A 15,000-nucleotide genomic window follows, 5' to 3' on the forward strand; every position below is an offset into this window, starting at 1 on the left:
CTGTCTGTGTGCCATGTGGAACCGCCTTCGTCCGTGATTGAATCAGTTAAACTGGCGGTGGACATTCAGTTCAGTCTGGGCTCTGTCATTAATGCTATTATGCATTCAAGAAAACATATCCGCCTCACTTTAGCCTGTAACACCCGTTACGCAAGGCTTGTTTTGGTTTCTATTTCTACTTCAAGACGTGTCCCTCGCCCTGGCCAAAATGGAACAACTTTGATAGTTCAGGGTATTTCGTATGCCAGCGTGTTTCTCAAAGAGACACATTGTGTTGGGGCCCAGGTTGTTCAGAGCGGGTACATTGGTCCGCTACAAAGCAAAGAGTCTTCCTGTATTTCAGCAGTATGGTCTCTCTTCTGTGTCTCTGTGCTGTCACTGACATCCACAGCAAATTGATTAAGTGAATTAAGTGAAGTCTTGATGAAATCAAACGTATGTTTTGTTGCCATGGTCAATCTGTTGTGCTTTTTTATTGACTTAACTTCCCTTTATCTCTCCCTCTCCCCCCCCCCCCCCCCCCTCCAGGAGGTGAGCTACTCCGGGACGCTGGGTTATACCAACCCTGAGATGGACGTGGAGGACCCCATCACTATGGCAGCGCGGGGGGTTCAAGAGTAAGAGGTTCTGTGGTCTATGGTTGTTGTTCTGGAGTGGATGACGGTGCTGAGGGACACATGGGCCTTTCCCCCCTCTTCTCCTCCAGGCTTCAGTGCTTCCATCCACACTCTCTAGTCCCTCTGGTGGCTTGGACAGGCCTTAGTTTGTTTAGTAGTACTTCTAGTAGCAGTAAATCTACCCACACCTTGTTAAATAGGGTGGACTTTAATCGCTATTTAGTGAGATTTTTCTCTCTCTTTAACTAGGCTGTAAAAATTGTTGATGTGTTGTTTTACCACCAAACCACTGAATGATTGTCTGTCGTTACCACAGAACGTTTCACAGTACATGACACTTCTAATAGTGGGGAAAGTGGAGGGGTGGTAGTGACATCTTAAGTGGGCTTAGTCTGAGCAGTTGAGACACAGTGGCTGGGCTGCAGCATGTGGTGTGACGGTGAGTAATGCAGTGAGTGTTGTTTGACTGCAGTTCAATTAGTGTTTCTTTGTGCCAGAGACAGTTAAAGTGCCAACGATGTGAGTAATCACTCCTTCTGTGCAGGTCGGTGGGTTTTTCTTCTGCCTAAAGTAAGAAAAGCCCCCTCTCCCCCCCCAAAACATTTTTTTACGCGCACTCTTGGTCGCAAATCTCCTTGTCTTGGTCTTTCAACAGAGGCTTTTAGGTCTGCAGGTCGTAAATGCTGGCCCACTTCTTTACCTGCGCGTAAAGGTCTGTCCTGTGGTTTTATTGCTTTTGGATGAGCGTCCGTGCATCTTCAAGTTGTCCTCCAGCTATTTTAAGCTCATAATTTGAGCGTCTCTGAAGAATCCTTTGGTTGCCGTTCCCCCTGAGGCCGGTTTGTACATGTTTCACAAGGCACGATAAACAGCGTTTAACCGTAATTTAATTTCACAACGCTGACAAACGATGACAAAATGAGTGCCCGTCGCCATGGTTTTTCTCTTGCTACAACAAAATGTGCAAAATGAAATTATTTTCCCATGACTTTAATGGCACACACAGCCAGAAAAAAAAAACCCCAAAGACAAGTCTCTACTGTATGTATAATTGCTGACCTCGGAGAGAGAGAGAGAGAGAGAGAGAGAACCAGGCCCTTCGTGTATTAGTCAATACTAGACGGACATCATAAATAACAGCGCACATACCCAGACCAAAGTAATAGATTCACATCAACGGCGAAATGGCTCATTTAGAAATGGCGGGCATCAGCTATTAGGCCCGGTTTTCTGGCAGCTCTGCTTGTAATGCCTTGATTTAAGAGGTGTAATATTGAATGAGAGAATGGGCTTGGATGGAAGTATGGCTTTTTAATGAGGTTTTCTGCAGGGTTCAGCGCTGCAGAGCAGGCGGGGATCCGGGACGCCGGGAGACGGAGTGGCCTATATACTGTAGTGCAGAGACCACATGCTGCGCTGGTTGCAACACTCACTCAAAGGAGAAGTCCTGATTAAGTCACGTTGAATGATGAGGCCTTTGATATCATTATATCACCCTGCTTCATTCAACGTGGCTTGAAGTTGAGATTAGAGAGGGACATCTCTTGGCAGTGACTGAGCTGTCTTAATGTGTCAGGTGTGTGTGTACAAACTGGGAGTTGTGTGTGTGTGTGTGTGTGTGTGTGTGTGTGTGTGTGTGTGCGTGTGCGGGTGCGGGTGCGGGTGCCAAAGGCCAAAATCAACATGACCTCTGGGGTACACACACAGCTGACTAGGATGGCTGTGTTTGCACTGCATCAGTCCCCAGGTGGGGGCCAACAGCTCTCCAAGGTGTGTTTAGCACAGTAGGGTGTGTGTGTGTGTGTGTGTGTGTGTGTGTGTGTGTGTGTGTGTGTGTGTGTGTGTGTGTGTGTGTGTGTGTGTGTGTGTGTGTGTGTGTGTGTGTGTGTGTGTGTGTGTCTTGTGTCAACACCAACCAGCCTCCAGAGGGCATTAGGGAGAGGAGAAGGAGAGGAGAAGAAGGGAGGGGGAGGGTGTTAGTTTTAGGCACCTCACACACACATTTGAATTTATCCTAGGGAGGCAGAGCCACTGGATTAGCATGCTCTGATAGAGTGCACACATTCACAGCAGTCCCACGGGGGCAACAGTAATACAGGAATCTGCTCCGTTACCAACACAGATGTTTTTACAATATGTGAGATTGAGTCGGTGTACTGTGTCAACTCCATGTGCCCATCTGTCTCAATGCTAATGGTTGAACGGGGTCTAATGTCGACACCACAGCCAAGCAGAGGGTTACTGTACCCCCCCCCCCCCCCCCCAGCTGTGGTCACGGCTTCTGTTGTGTTGTGTTGTGTTGTGCTGCGCTGCTAAGCTAGCAGAGTGCGACTGACTGCTGTAAACCTGACTGCTGTGACACATTCCTGATCCGCGGCCGCAGCTCGACACCCCTGGCGGTCATTAAAGTCTCGTTAAGACAGAGAGGTGCAGCAACACACATGAACAGGACCTTTCAAAACATCCGGGCAAAACAAAGACGGCTCCCGCGGGACAAAGGGGTTATGGGGCCGGCTGGGTGTGACCTTCACTGGCCAAAACGTTGCCGGAGAGAACGGCTGCTGCAGAGTGAAGACGCCACCTCGTTCATTTAGTTTCTTTTTAAATAACGGTTCTCAATTGTATGGTTTGTAACAACATCACCGTTGGTGAATAGGGCTTACTCATCCTGCCTTCGACTCTGTCTTTGGCATTATCTTGGCAACGATGAGTGATGAGTGTGTGTGTGTGTTGCAAGTGTGTGTTTTGTAACTTCCTTCTCTGTGTGTGTGTGTGTGTGTGTGTGTGTGTTGTGACTCAGGTACTATGGCAACGGGAGAGTGAGGAGTTCGTCCAGTAGGATGGGAGAAGAGGACAACCTTCCCACCGTCTCTACAGAGCACATTCAGGCCCCACGGCCACACAAACACACACAGGTACTGGAAGCACACACACACACACACAGGTACTGGAAACACACACACACACCCACGGGTACTGGAAGCACACATACACACACACACACAGGTACTGGAAACACACACACACACACACACACACACACACTCACAGATACTGGAAACACACACACACACACACACACACCCACGGGTACTGGAAGCACACATACACACATACACACACACACACACACAGGTACTGGAAACACACACACACACACACACACACACAGGTACTCCAAGCACACACAAACACACACACAGGTACTCCAAGCACACACCAACATTGGCATTAAATGAATAAACACAATGTGAATGATCACCACACACAAGTAATAGAAACCATCACAACACAGAAACGCATGGGAGCAAAACTTTATAGACCATCTGGCACTGATCGTGTGTGTGTGTGTGTGTGTGTGTGTGTGTGTGTGTGTGTGTGTGTGTGTGTGTGTGTATGGTGTGTGTGTGTATGGTGTGTGTGTGTATGGTGTGTGTGTGTGTGTGTATGGTGTGTGTGTGTGTGTGTGTGTATGGTGTGTGTGTGTGTATGGTGTGTGTGTGTGTATGGTGTGTATGGTGTGTGTGTGTGGTGTGTGTGGTGTGTATGGTGTATGGTGTGTGTGTGTGTGTGTGTGTGTGTGTGTGTGTGTGTGTGTGTGTGTGTGTGTGTAGAAGAAGAAAAAGAAGGTGCATAAAGTGCCAGCGGAGGTGATCAACGACCGCTCCACTGAGACCAGCAGAACCCCGGCCTTCAGCACCACAGAGCCTGGTGAGACCACACACACACACACCACAGCACGGAAACATGTACACACACACTCGGATCATCATACACACACACACACACCCTCAGATCATCATACACACACACACCCTCAGATCATCATACAGACCACATCACACACACTCCAGGAACAGGAAGCATAGACCTCATCACGTCATATTATCAACACACACACACACACACACACCACACACACACACACACCACACACACACACACACACACACCACACACACACACACACACACACTCTGTACCACAATCACAGACAAGGATCCTTTCATCGCCACAGTTTACAGTTTCCTTTGTAACTAATCGCCCTCGTTACTGTAGATGAGTCTGTACACACACCCAGCGAGTGTAAACGTCCCCCCAGATCAGATAAGCACCACACCCAGCGAGTGTAAACGTCCCCCCAGATCAGATAAGCACCACACCCAGAGAGCATCGCCACCACTGACCACCTGGCTGCCAGTGATGCTGCGGTCCAATCCAGGGGAGGCTGCTGGAGGTAACAGTCGGAGGATTCCATTCCATTCGCACGTGCGTTTTGATACCATTCCTCATTCCGTCCCGTGCATTACAGTGAGCTCGTCCTCCGATTTCTACCTCCGCCAGCCTCCCCTGGTTTCCACATCACTATGGTTGTGCTCTGTCCTGTCCTGTCTTGTCTTGTGTTTACTGTGTGGGCCTGATAAGGCCCCGGAGTAACACTCACTGGCCGTGTGTGTGTGTGTGTGTGTGATGATCTGAGTGTGTGTATGTTTCCGTGCAGTGGTGTGTGTGTGTGTGTGTGTGTGTGTGTGCAGGGCTGCAGTGTGGATTGCTAGGCGCTGGTTATGATGTTGTGGTATCCTGCTGTAAACCGTTAGACCGCCGGGCCCAGGGCTCAGGGCTGCCGTGGTGACAGAGCCCAACGTGGTCCTGGGCTCCAGACCACCAGAGGCAGCAGCGCCTCAGTGCTCCCGTACTCACGTCTCTGACCTGTGAACCCTGCCCCTGCGTTGTCAGGACTCCTGGCCATGTGATCCAGTAGCACTGTGACGTGTGTGTGTGTGTGTGTGTGTATGTGCGTGTGTGTGTGTGTGTGTGTATGTGCGTGTGTGTCGTGAGTGACGTTGTCCCCTTGTGTCCCTGTGTCTCTGCTTTCCTGTGCTCTTCCAGTAGAGTCTTCCAGTATAGCAGCTGTGTCCCTGAGCCACCTGTCCCAGAGGCTCCCCTTCCCAGCCTTCCCCCTGCGGGCCTCCCTGCCCCCCCTGGCCCCCTCCACCGCCACCGCCCCGGGCCCCGTGCAGCCAGCCGGCCCCCCCGCTGAATACCACTCTGACTCCGCAGAGTCCCTGGAGGAGATCCCCGTGGCGCTGGCGCGGCTGGGGACCGCCGCCGCCATGGCGAGGACGTCCAGGGGCCCCGCCGCCGCGCTGGCCAACGCAGTCAACGCCGCCTCCGCCTCCTTCCAGCGCTCTCTGCTGCCCCTTGCTGCCCAGCACCAGTCCCTGCCCCAGCCGTCCCCCCACCCCAGGACCAAGCGGAAGACGTCGTCGAGGGGCAGCAGCGCCCGGGCGGCGGAGCAGAGGTTCGAGATGGCCTCCGCCCAGCCCCCCAGCGTGTTCGTCAGCCACAGCAGCGGGGAGCCCATCGAGCCCCGGGACGAGGGCTTCTCCTCGGGCAAACGCAGGCAGGCCAGCCAAAGAGGCCCCAGCCCCAGCCCCAGCCCCAGCTCCAGCTCCAGGGCAGGCACCCCGCTGGCCTAGAACAGCAACCCCAGGATGGAGCACTGCTCCCTGGGTTGGGACACACCACCACGAGGCCCTGGCTCTGGAGGGTCGGGTGTCTGACTGGACACGTAATGACTGAGTGATGATGCTTTTTAATAGGAGGTGACAGCAGAGCAGACCAGAGACAGTCCCAGATGTACTGTAGCTTTGAAGTCTTGACACAACCTATGCAAACACAGCCCTAATGGACGTAGGTGTTGTTGATGGGTGCAGCGTCTTACTACAGAAACCGCTCCTCAACTGTCATAACCATGTCATAACCATGTCATAACCATGATAATTCTTCACCATACGTTACCTGTGTTTGTTTATTCTGATTTGATTAATAATATCACTTGAACTGTACGTAGCATTGCACAACAATCTTATTTTAATTTAAACGCAGCTTTTTGTATTATTGTTATTATTATTTATTCATATTTAACTTTGAATGCCAAAGGTAATTTAATGTGTACAATCTTTATAAATGAAGGACCCTGTGTTAATTTTTACACTACGTAAACTTTAATTATTTTTCCAGGTCTTGTTACCAAATGTTACCCTGTAAACCTTAATTTTATATTACTTTTTCATGGATATTCCGTTATGGTGTGTGTGTGTGTGTGTGTGTGTGTGTGTGTGTGTATGTTTTCTACAAGAGTCTTAATGTAGTTAGTTGGTTTTTGCATACCCATCTGAATGCTATGGTGACAGTCGGTTGCCTAGTTACACACTCCCACATGCTCGACTCCTCCAGCAGACCTTGGAGAGCCTGGCCAGGAGGAGGACCACACACAGGACCATCAGACGCCGGTGTTGACGAATGTCTTGTTGTTTCTACTAAGTCCCTCTCCGTTGTTCCTTTGAGATGTTGAAAGGCTTTCAAAGCACCTCACCCTTTTTCTACAACCATTCACGCCCCACAATAAACGGGACGGCCATTGTACCATCACACATTCAGACTCCTTGTTTGTTTTCTCAGCCAAGATGCAGGAGAGAGAGAAAGGGAGAGGAGCAGGTAATCTCCTGTTCACAGGTAATCGCCCTATATGGAGATGAACCCTTCCTTACACCTGTGCCAAAGACAGCACAAACAGCGGTAAGACCAGGACTTGTTTTGCTCCTTCTCCTCTCGTGCCTTATCATCGTCTCAATGGTAACGCAGAGACACACAAACACTCCGGGGAAGGGGAGGCTTAGGCGCTCGTTAACACACACGTGTAAAAAAAAAAAAGTTCGTTAGGATTTTTGTCACTGATGCACACAGCCGGTCGGCCTCCAGCTGAGGCCTCGTTCTAGGAGGGTGAAGAACAGGATTCTTATTGTGCATCAACTAATATTTGCTGACATTTCTGCAGCACAGAATCAGTGCTTTGTCCAAGCAACAGTCTTATTGCATAATATGCACAATAAGAATCCTGTTTCTGCCAAACGTTTGACTGAACAGGGCCCCCCAAGAAACAATTTCTGAATAGGAGGAAAAACAGGGTACTCTTGTTGTATCATGTTCACTTCGCGATGCAATCCATTTCATAAGTGAACTATTTCAGGCCAAGTGGTGGCCTTGGGCTGGTGGCTCTCTTTCCCAGCTCCACTGCATAATGTGAGAGGACTCAACTTGAAAGGTCCTCAAAGAGTCGTTCACGACCGGTACACTATTGGCCTAAAGACACGGCTTATATAAAGCTGCTTTGATAACTATCTGTCTAAGAGAATCTAAAACAAGTCCTCCTGTCTCTCATGCCAAATATGTATTCATAGTAAGCTGGTAAGCTGAGCCTCCCATTAAAAGTTCTTGAACCCTGTCCATATAGTGTGTGTGTGTGTGTGTGTGTGTGTCTCTCTCTCTCTCTCCCTCTCCACACCCCCCCTTCCTTCCTGGCGGTTGCTGTGTGCTGTGTTTATAGTAGTGTGTATTGTTTTGTTTGGGATAGATAGTTGATTCTGGCAGCGTGTCCCTTATGCGGCTCAGCTGGCTACTGCACCGTCACCCTGCCCCTGCTGGGGGGGGGGGGGAAGTGTGGGGGAGTGGGGGGGGTGTTGCCCCGGCAACGCAACACTACGACATCATAACAGTGTCAATCACGGCGCGGTGAGGACGAGGGGAAGCATGTGGCAGAGCGTGTCGACGTGAGGGGGGCTGCGGGAGTGAGGGTGTGGACCCCCGGGACTGACACTTCTCCGCCTCCTGCTGCTGGTTTATGTGGCTCCTGGAACGGAGCTGCTTCATCTGGAACTTTCGGGAAAGTTGTCAACAAGAGCACATTCTTAGAATAGCTTCTAGAACACTTCTGGTTCATGTGGCCACACCAGAGAGCTATCACCATGGTTATCACGACATGTCAATCACACGTCTCTACTGGTGAAGAACCATAAATACCACACAGAGAGACACGTCTCTTTGGGATATAATTATCCTATCAGGGTGTTGAAGATTGAGAGAGAGAGAGGGGATGTTTGTGGTTAATGGCATCAGTTTAGTGAAGTGTGATTATGAAATCGGTGAGTTGTGTTTTGCTGTTGCTAAGCCTAACGCCTGATGTGTTTTTCTCTGTATCCAGATCCTTCACCTCACTTCTCCTTTTCACGGTCTTGATGTCTGATTTATCAGACTCCACTATGGAGCCCCTATGGCTCTGTGATATGTGTGTTTATGGGACGTTAGCAGGTTTCCAAACATCAAACAACCCCCCCGGCATCCATCAGAGCTCAGGCAGCATGAGGTCACACCGTGGCCAGGTGGAGCCCAGCCTCATCCCTCATCCATGCCCTCACCACCGAGAGACCGCTTGCAGGTGAACATAGTTTATGCCACACACACGCTCGCACAAACACACACACACCCCTTTCACTAGCTCGCACGCATACACACACACACACACACACACACACACACAAACACACACGTACACACACCTCCACGTACACACACATGTACACTCACTCACTCACTCACTCACACACACACACACACACACACACACACACACACAGAGCGTTCAGCATATGCTTTTATGTAGAAGCCCCATGTGCCCTTCTCTCCTCTCCTCTGCACAGATTGACTTTAATGAAAGCTGTAAAACATCCTCAGCGAGCCCACATGCCCTGCACCCGGGGTTGAGGCAGGAACGCGCCCCGCGCAGACCGCTGCGCTTATCAATGCAAAGCATTTTTCTGTTTGCTATCGCCGGTTCCCTTAGAAACATCATTCATCTACAGTACGTGGGCTGGTCAGCGGCGGCAACAACACGCGCCGTCGTCACGGTAACAGCCAAGGAAAACAACGGCTGGAATCACAAAGCTTTGAATTTTTCAGATGGCATTTTCTGACCTCCCCCATCCCCCCCCCTCTCCTCTTCTCCTCCTCTCCTCCCGCCCCCAGGCAGAACATTACGGACCCAGCCTCTGTGGTGCTCGCTGGAAGTGTTTTTCTTACCACTGTCCACTCCAGGCCTTCCCCACACAGTAGGCCCTGGAGGCTGCTGCGATCCAGCAGTACTCCTGTAGTAGGCTGACGTTGACTCAATGTTGGCCCGACCTCATCTTAACATACGCCTTTTAGCTGACGCTTTTATCCAAAGTGACCTACATTGCAGTGAGTGCATACATTTTTCAGTACATATGGTCCCAGCGGGAATCAAACCCCCAACCTAAGCATTGTTATTGCTATGGTGTGCAGTAGCAGGACGGTTGAGAGGCTGGGTGGGGGGGTCAGAGTGTTGTGGGGGGGGGGTCAGAGTGGTGTGGGTGGGGGGGTCAGAGTGTTGTGTGGGGGGGGGGGGGGGTCAGAGTGGTGTGGGTGGGTGGGGTCAGAGTGGTGTGGGTGTGGGTGGGGTCAGAGTGGTGTGGGTGTGGGTGGGGTCAGAGTGGTGTGGGGGGTGTGGGGGGGGGGTCAGAGTGGTCTCTGCTCTGCTCCAGACCCTTTGTTCCTCAAACAGGGAGAGAGGGCAGGCGGTGGAGGTGGGACATCTGTTTCCTCTCAGAGCTCTCCTCTTTTCATCCCCCCTTCCCTTCCCTTCCCTTCCCTTCCCTTCCCTTCCCTTCCCTTCCCGCTCCTCTCTTCTTCTCCTCCTCTCTTCTTCTTCTCCTCTCTTCTCCTCCTCCTCTCTTCTTCTCCTCCTCTCTTCTCCTCCTCCTCTCATCTCTCCATCGCTGGGCCAAATGAGCTAATAATAAGCGGTGATGAGTGTTCCTCACCAGACCGAGGGGAACTTAAAAAAAAAGAGAAAGAAAGAGAGAGAGAGAGAGAAACGAGAAGAAAAGAAGGATGAAAACAAACCCACCAGAGCAGGTCCCTCAGATGGTAATGTCAATAGCAGGAGCGGCCTCCTGACCATTAAGGCTCACCGCGTCCTCTCCACAAACACAGAGGGGCTATTATGACAACAGATCTCCAGGCCGAGCCGACCTGCTGGTCCGCTGCTAAGTAGGTCTCCATGGGCCCGGGCCTCTGGACCGAGGTCTGAGGTCTGCAGCCTTCAGTGTTCCGTCTGACAGGGACTGATGGAGAGTCCAGCCGAGCGTTCCATCAACTCCATGAGCAGACAGTAGCGATATCCAACAGTTCTACAAAAGCGAAGGGCCCTCTTAGCGAATGGGATATTGGCTATGAACCAAATGTTGAATCAGTGTTCCCTGTCGGGGAACAGGTTGTATCACTATACACCGCCCCCAACCCCACCCCCCGACGCCTCCTCATCCCTAACCCTAACCCCACCCCCCCCCCCGCCGCCTCCCCAAATGTAACAGCATATGCATCCTAGCTGTTTCCTAAGGCAGGGGGTTCACTGGGCTGGCTTTCAAAGCCATGTCAGGGTACGAAGCAGTGTTTATCAGCCGCGAAGAGCGATCTGCGTCCAGATGAAAGCTAGTCGATGAAACATCGACATGTCGCCGGCCCGCCGGCCCGCCTGCTCCGAGCGGCGTGACTCCCATCCTCTCACACGTCCTGCGGACTGCTACTAATCCGACAGACTCAGCGGTGGATACCATGACATCATTAGTTGGTGTGCAGGCGTGTTGGCCTTGTGTGTGTATGTACAGTCACAGAGCACACAAGCACTCACAAATGGCCCATTGTTCTGAAGGAGATTGACCTGGAAGTTGCGATGGTCTCTAGGATACATTCATATGTGGAAGTATTCAGAGCTTCAGGATGTATTAGAAACTCTTGTATAAACACTTGCTCTCAGTGGAGTCATTGATAACCGTTGGTCTGTTAATCCGTTTAATGGGTGCAACAGTAATATGCGTCCCTGCCCTTCATTTTAGTTCCTTATACAACTACAACACTACTATTGCTATGGCCACAGGAACCAGCCTCCACAGGAACCAGCCTCCACAGGAACCAGCCTCCACAGGAACCAGCCTCCACAGGAACCAGCCTCCACAGGAACCAGCCTCCACAGGAACCAGCCTCCACAGACATCCACACATACGCCTTCAACGATGACTTCAAGGACGGGAGGAGCGGCTGAGCTGAGCTGCAGAGCGCTGTGGTGTCGGCCTGTCTCTTTAGATCCATCTCCGCCCCCCTCCCTCCCCTCCCTCCACCCCCCATCTCTCCCCCCTAACCCCCCTCCCCTCCCTCCACCGCCCTCCCTCCCCTCCCTCCACCTCCCTCCACCCCCCTCCCTCCCCAACCCCCACCCCCCCTCCATGCTCTCTCTCCCCCCTAACCCCCCTACCCCCCACCCCTCCTCCACGCTCTCTCTCTCCCCCCTAACCCCCCCACCCCCCCATCCCACCCCCACCCCTCCTCCACGCTCTCTCTCTCCCCCCTAACCCCCCCACCCCCCCATCCCACCCCCACCCCTCCTCCACGCTCTCTCTCTCCCCCCTAACCCCCCCCCCAACCCCCACCCCTCTGTACTCCCGCGTTCCGCTCCGCCCTGAATGTGACCCTCGTCAAGGGAGCGGGCTGAAACTGATTATATCATTAGCTCATTATTGTGAACGGCAACAAAATAAACACTGCAGGCCGAAGGAAGATTACAGCAACCGGCTGTGTGGCAGGGAGGGGAACAGGGTTTCTCCACTGCACATATCCATACTAGTGTGCTGTTTAGTAGTGTGCATCCAGTGTAGTATGTATTTTGTATACTATCAATCCATACACAGTAGTGTACAGTACAAGTGTGGGTATTGGGTCATCATGATTGATTCATTAAGGCCCACACTATGAGGCCTCTGTTGGTGTGGGTCAAGTAAGGCCACAGAGGCAGGCTGGCGGCCTAAATAAGAGAGTTAGAGAGCATCAACCATTCTGCTGATCAGACATACCGTAGCCCGCATAAAAATCCTGATTGTAAAGAAAAGAGTTATGTTCTGACTGGGGACACGGTACGTTGCAGTGAGACAAGTTCTGTTCTTTACGGTGTGCATCCAGCGGACAATCAGCCTCCATGCAAAGACATAAAGTGGAGAGGCAGTATATGAAAAGGCTGAGGTCCAAATCGCTTTAAGTAGCACATTATGCTTTTATATTCCATCTTCACATTTATGACTGTGGCGTGTGCCCAGACTGTGACCTCCTTACCTTCAGTGTTTCATGAATCAGACAGACAATCAGACAGAGTCCTGGTGCGCCTCAGCAGAGTCCCATCCTAACAAACAACCAAACCGGGTCAGACATCTTTAACCCCACTGGTAACTGGTAAATGTGTGTTATTCATGATTTTTTTACTCTCTCGTTGAGGTTTGTCTACTGGTTCGCGCCCTCCTCAGGTGGTTCATTTACTGTAGTCTCTCTCTCTCTCTCTTTCTTTCTCTCTCTCTCTCTCTCCTTCCTTCCCTCCCTTCCTCCCTCCGTCACTCCACAGCTCCTGTAATGAGAGGAAATTAGGCCTCAAATTCCGATTCTCAAAGGTGAGAAAGAGCTGTTCAGATTTTCCTTCAGAAATGACAGAGACACACACACACACACTCACACGTGTGTGCGCACACACACACACACACACACACACACACACACACACACACACACACACACACACACACACACACACACAGAGGGGAGGATGTGGATTTTAAGAGGGGAGAGAGGAAATCTACAAGGCAGCATAAAACCTAGGATTTGTTTATAACATCACAGACCATTAACTGGTGGGATGGATCCCAGATTGGCCTCTAATTAGAACCAGATATAATTAAACATATATATATCTGGATGACCTCACACTGCACTACATCATCTTTGGCCTTAAGTTGTTATTATGTCTCGTGCCAGTGTGTTTAAACAAGCCTAGCTAATGCTACTCCTCTCTAAAAGAAGGGAGAGAACGAGGGAGGGAGGGAGGGAGGGAGGGAGGGAGGGAGGGAGGGAAGCCCTGGAAAAGATAATGGCATAGTTTCAGGTTGGTGCCAATGAGGAGAGGAAAACAGAGGGCAGAGGAGGAGAGATTTACTCTACAGTAGTAGAGTACTATCTGAGTAGACGTCGCCTAACCCAGCACAGCGCCCCCTCCTGGTCTGGAGGACTACTCACCTGAGCTTCCGTGTCAGTTTAACATTGCAACACTGTTATGAGATCCTGATCTAGATAACGTACTCAGAGGGTTAGCCATGTGTTCATGTACAGCACATAAGAGCGGATGTACAGGACTGTCCCAGTGGATCCCTTCTCCCACAGCTCTGCTGGATGACTTCAGTTCAACATTGTTTGGTTATTAATCAGCGGTTCCCAGCAGCGTGTAGAATAATCAGAAGACAGATGGCGTTAAGCTCTGAGAAATCGATACAAGTAATTTGATCTACAGTCCCATTTCCTTAAATTACCCATAGTGTACACAAACAGCCCCCCTTGTGCATGCTGTATTAATCTCTGTCTGCTCCTAATGGAATGCTCTCTATAGTGTAATACTGGAAGGACCCTACACACCTCACCCCCAAACTAAACTAATACTTGGTCGTGCAGCGGCAACCCCCAGACCTCCTCCCCCCACCCTCAACTGTCTCTGCTAACGTCTGTCCTCCTTTGTTATATTCCCCTGCTTTCACGGCTGCCCCAGCCCTCCTGATAAATGACCCTGGTCACTCCGCTCGTGGAGAAAGACTTCCCCTCTCTCCCTCCCTCTCCCCCTGTCTCTCTCTCTCTCTCCCTCTCTCTCTCTCTCTCTCCCTCTCTCTTTCTCTCTCTCCCTTTTATTGCCCTCCCTTGATGTTAAACAGGATGTCTCTATGGATACAGGGATAAACAGATGATAACAACCCCTCAGCTCTTTAAAGCTCATGTGAGTGCCGGGGTTGGTGACGGAGGAGAGGAGAGACTGAGTATTGCAGGAGCAGAGCAGAGCAGAGCAGGACAGGAGCAGCCAGGCAGGAGCAGCCAGACAGGCAGGCAGAGCAGTGGGACCTGGAGATAGACACAGGTAAGAGAGGCTGCGCAGTCTGCAGGAGATTCGTCTGCTGCTGCTGTTTTAGGTCCTGCTGTAGGGTTCCGATGTTGGGTTCATGTACCCCGTGTGTGTCTGTTTGTGTGTGTGTGTGTGTGTGTGTGTGTGTGTGCGTGCGTGTGTGCGTGTGTCTGTTTGTGTGTGTGTGTGTGTGAGTGTGTGTGTGTGTGTCTGTTTGTGTATGTGTGTGTGTGTGTGTGTGTGTGTGTGTGTGTGTCTGTTTGTGTGTGTGTGTGTGTGAGTGTGTGTGTGTGTGTCTGTTTGTGTATGTGTGTGTGTGTGTGTGTGTGTGTGTGTGTGTGTCTGTTTGTGTGAGTGTGTGTGTGTGTGTGCGTGTGTGTGTCTGTTTGTGTGTGTGTGTGTGTGTGTGTGTGTGTGTGTGTGTGTGTCTGTTTGTGTGTGTGTATGTGTGTGTGTGTGTGTGTGTGTGTGTGTGTGTGTATATCTAATGCACCGTGCATGCTGAGTCTACACACACTCTCACATGGCATGCATGACTTCTGTCCA

The 15,000-nt window shown here is 51.1% G+C and overlaps 2 protein-coding genes across 5 annotated transcripts in view; both read left to right on the forward strand.

Moving 5' to 3' along the window:
* The window catches only part of zdhhc1 (zDHHC palmitoyltransferase 1), a 15,692-nt gene extending 8,647 nt beyond the window's left edge, over positions 1-7,045 (forward strand). For 3 of the 4 annotated variants that reach the window (XM_083691382.1, XM_083691381.1, XM_083691383.1), the window contains exons 8-11: positions 529-617; positions 3,418-3,532; positions 4,232-4,328; positions 5,508-7,045. In XM_083691382.1, the coding sequence (XP_083547508.1) occupies positions 529-617; positions 3,418-3,532; positions 4,232-4,328; positions 5,508-6,097 (891 nt within the window). In that variant the 3' untranslated portion in view covers positions 6,098-7,045. The remainder of the gene's footprint in view (positions 1-528; positions 618-3,417; positions 3,533-4,231; positions 4,329-5,507) is intronic. The other variant, XM_083691384.1, reaches the window with a different exon arrangement.
* Positions 7,046-14,311: 7,266 nt separating this feature from the next.
* tppp3 (tubulin polymerization-promoting protein family member 3) overlaps positions 14,312-15,000 on the forward strand; it is a 7,960-nt gene continuing 7,271 nt past the window's right edge. The window contains exon 1 of the mRNA XM_083691196.1: positions 14,312-14,469. The gene's annotated coding sequence lies outside the window, so the exon portion shown is untranslated. The remainder of the gene's footprint in view (positions 14,470-15,000) is intronic.

Source organism: Argentina silus (assembly GCF_951799395.1).
Source record: "Argentina silus genome assembly, chromosome: 19".
In the NCBI taxonomy this organism is placed as follows: domain Eukaryota; kingdom Metazoa; phylum Chordata; class Actinopteri; order Argentiniformes; family Argentinidae; genus Argentina; species Argentina silus.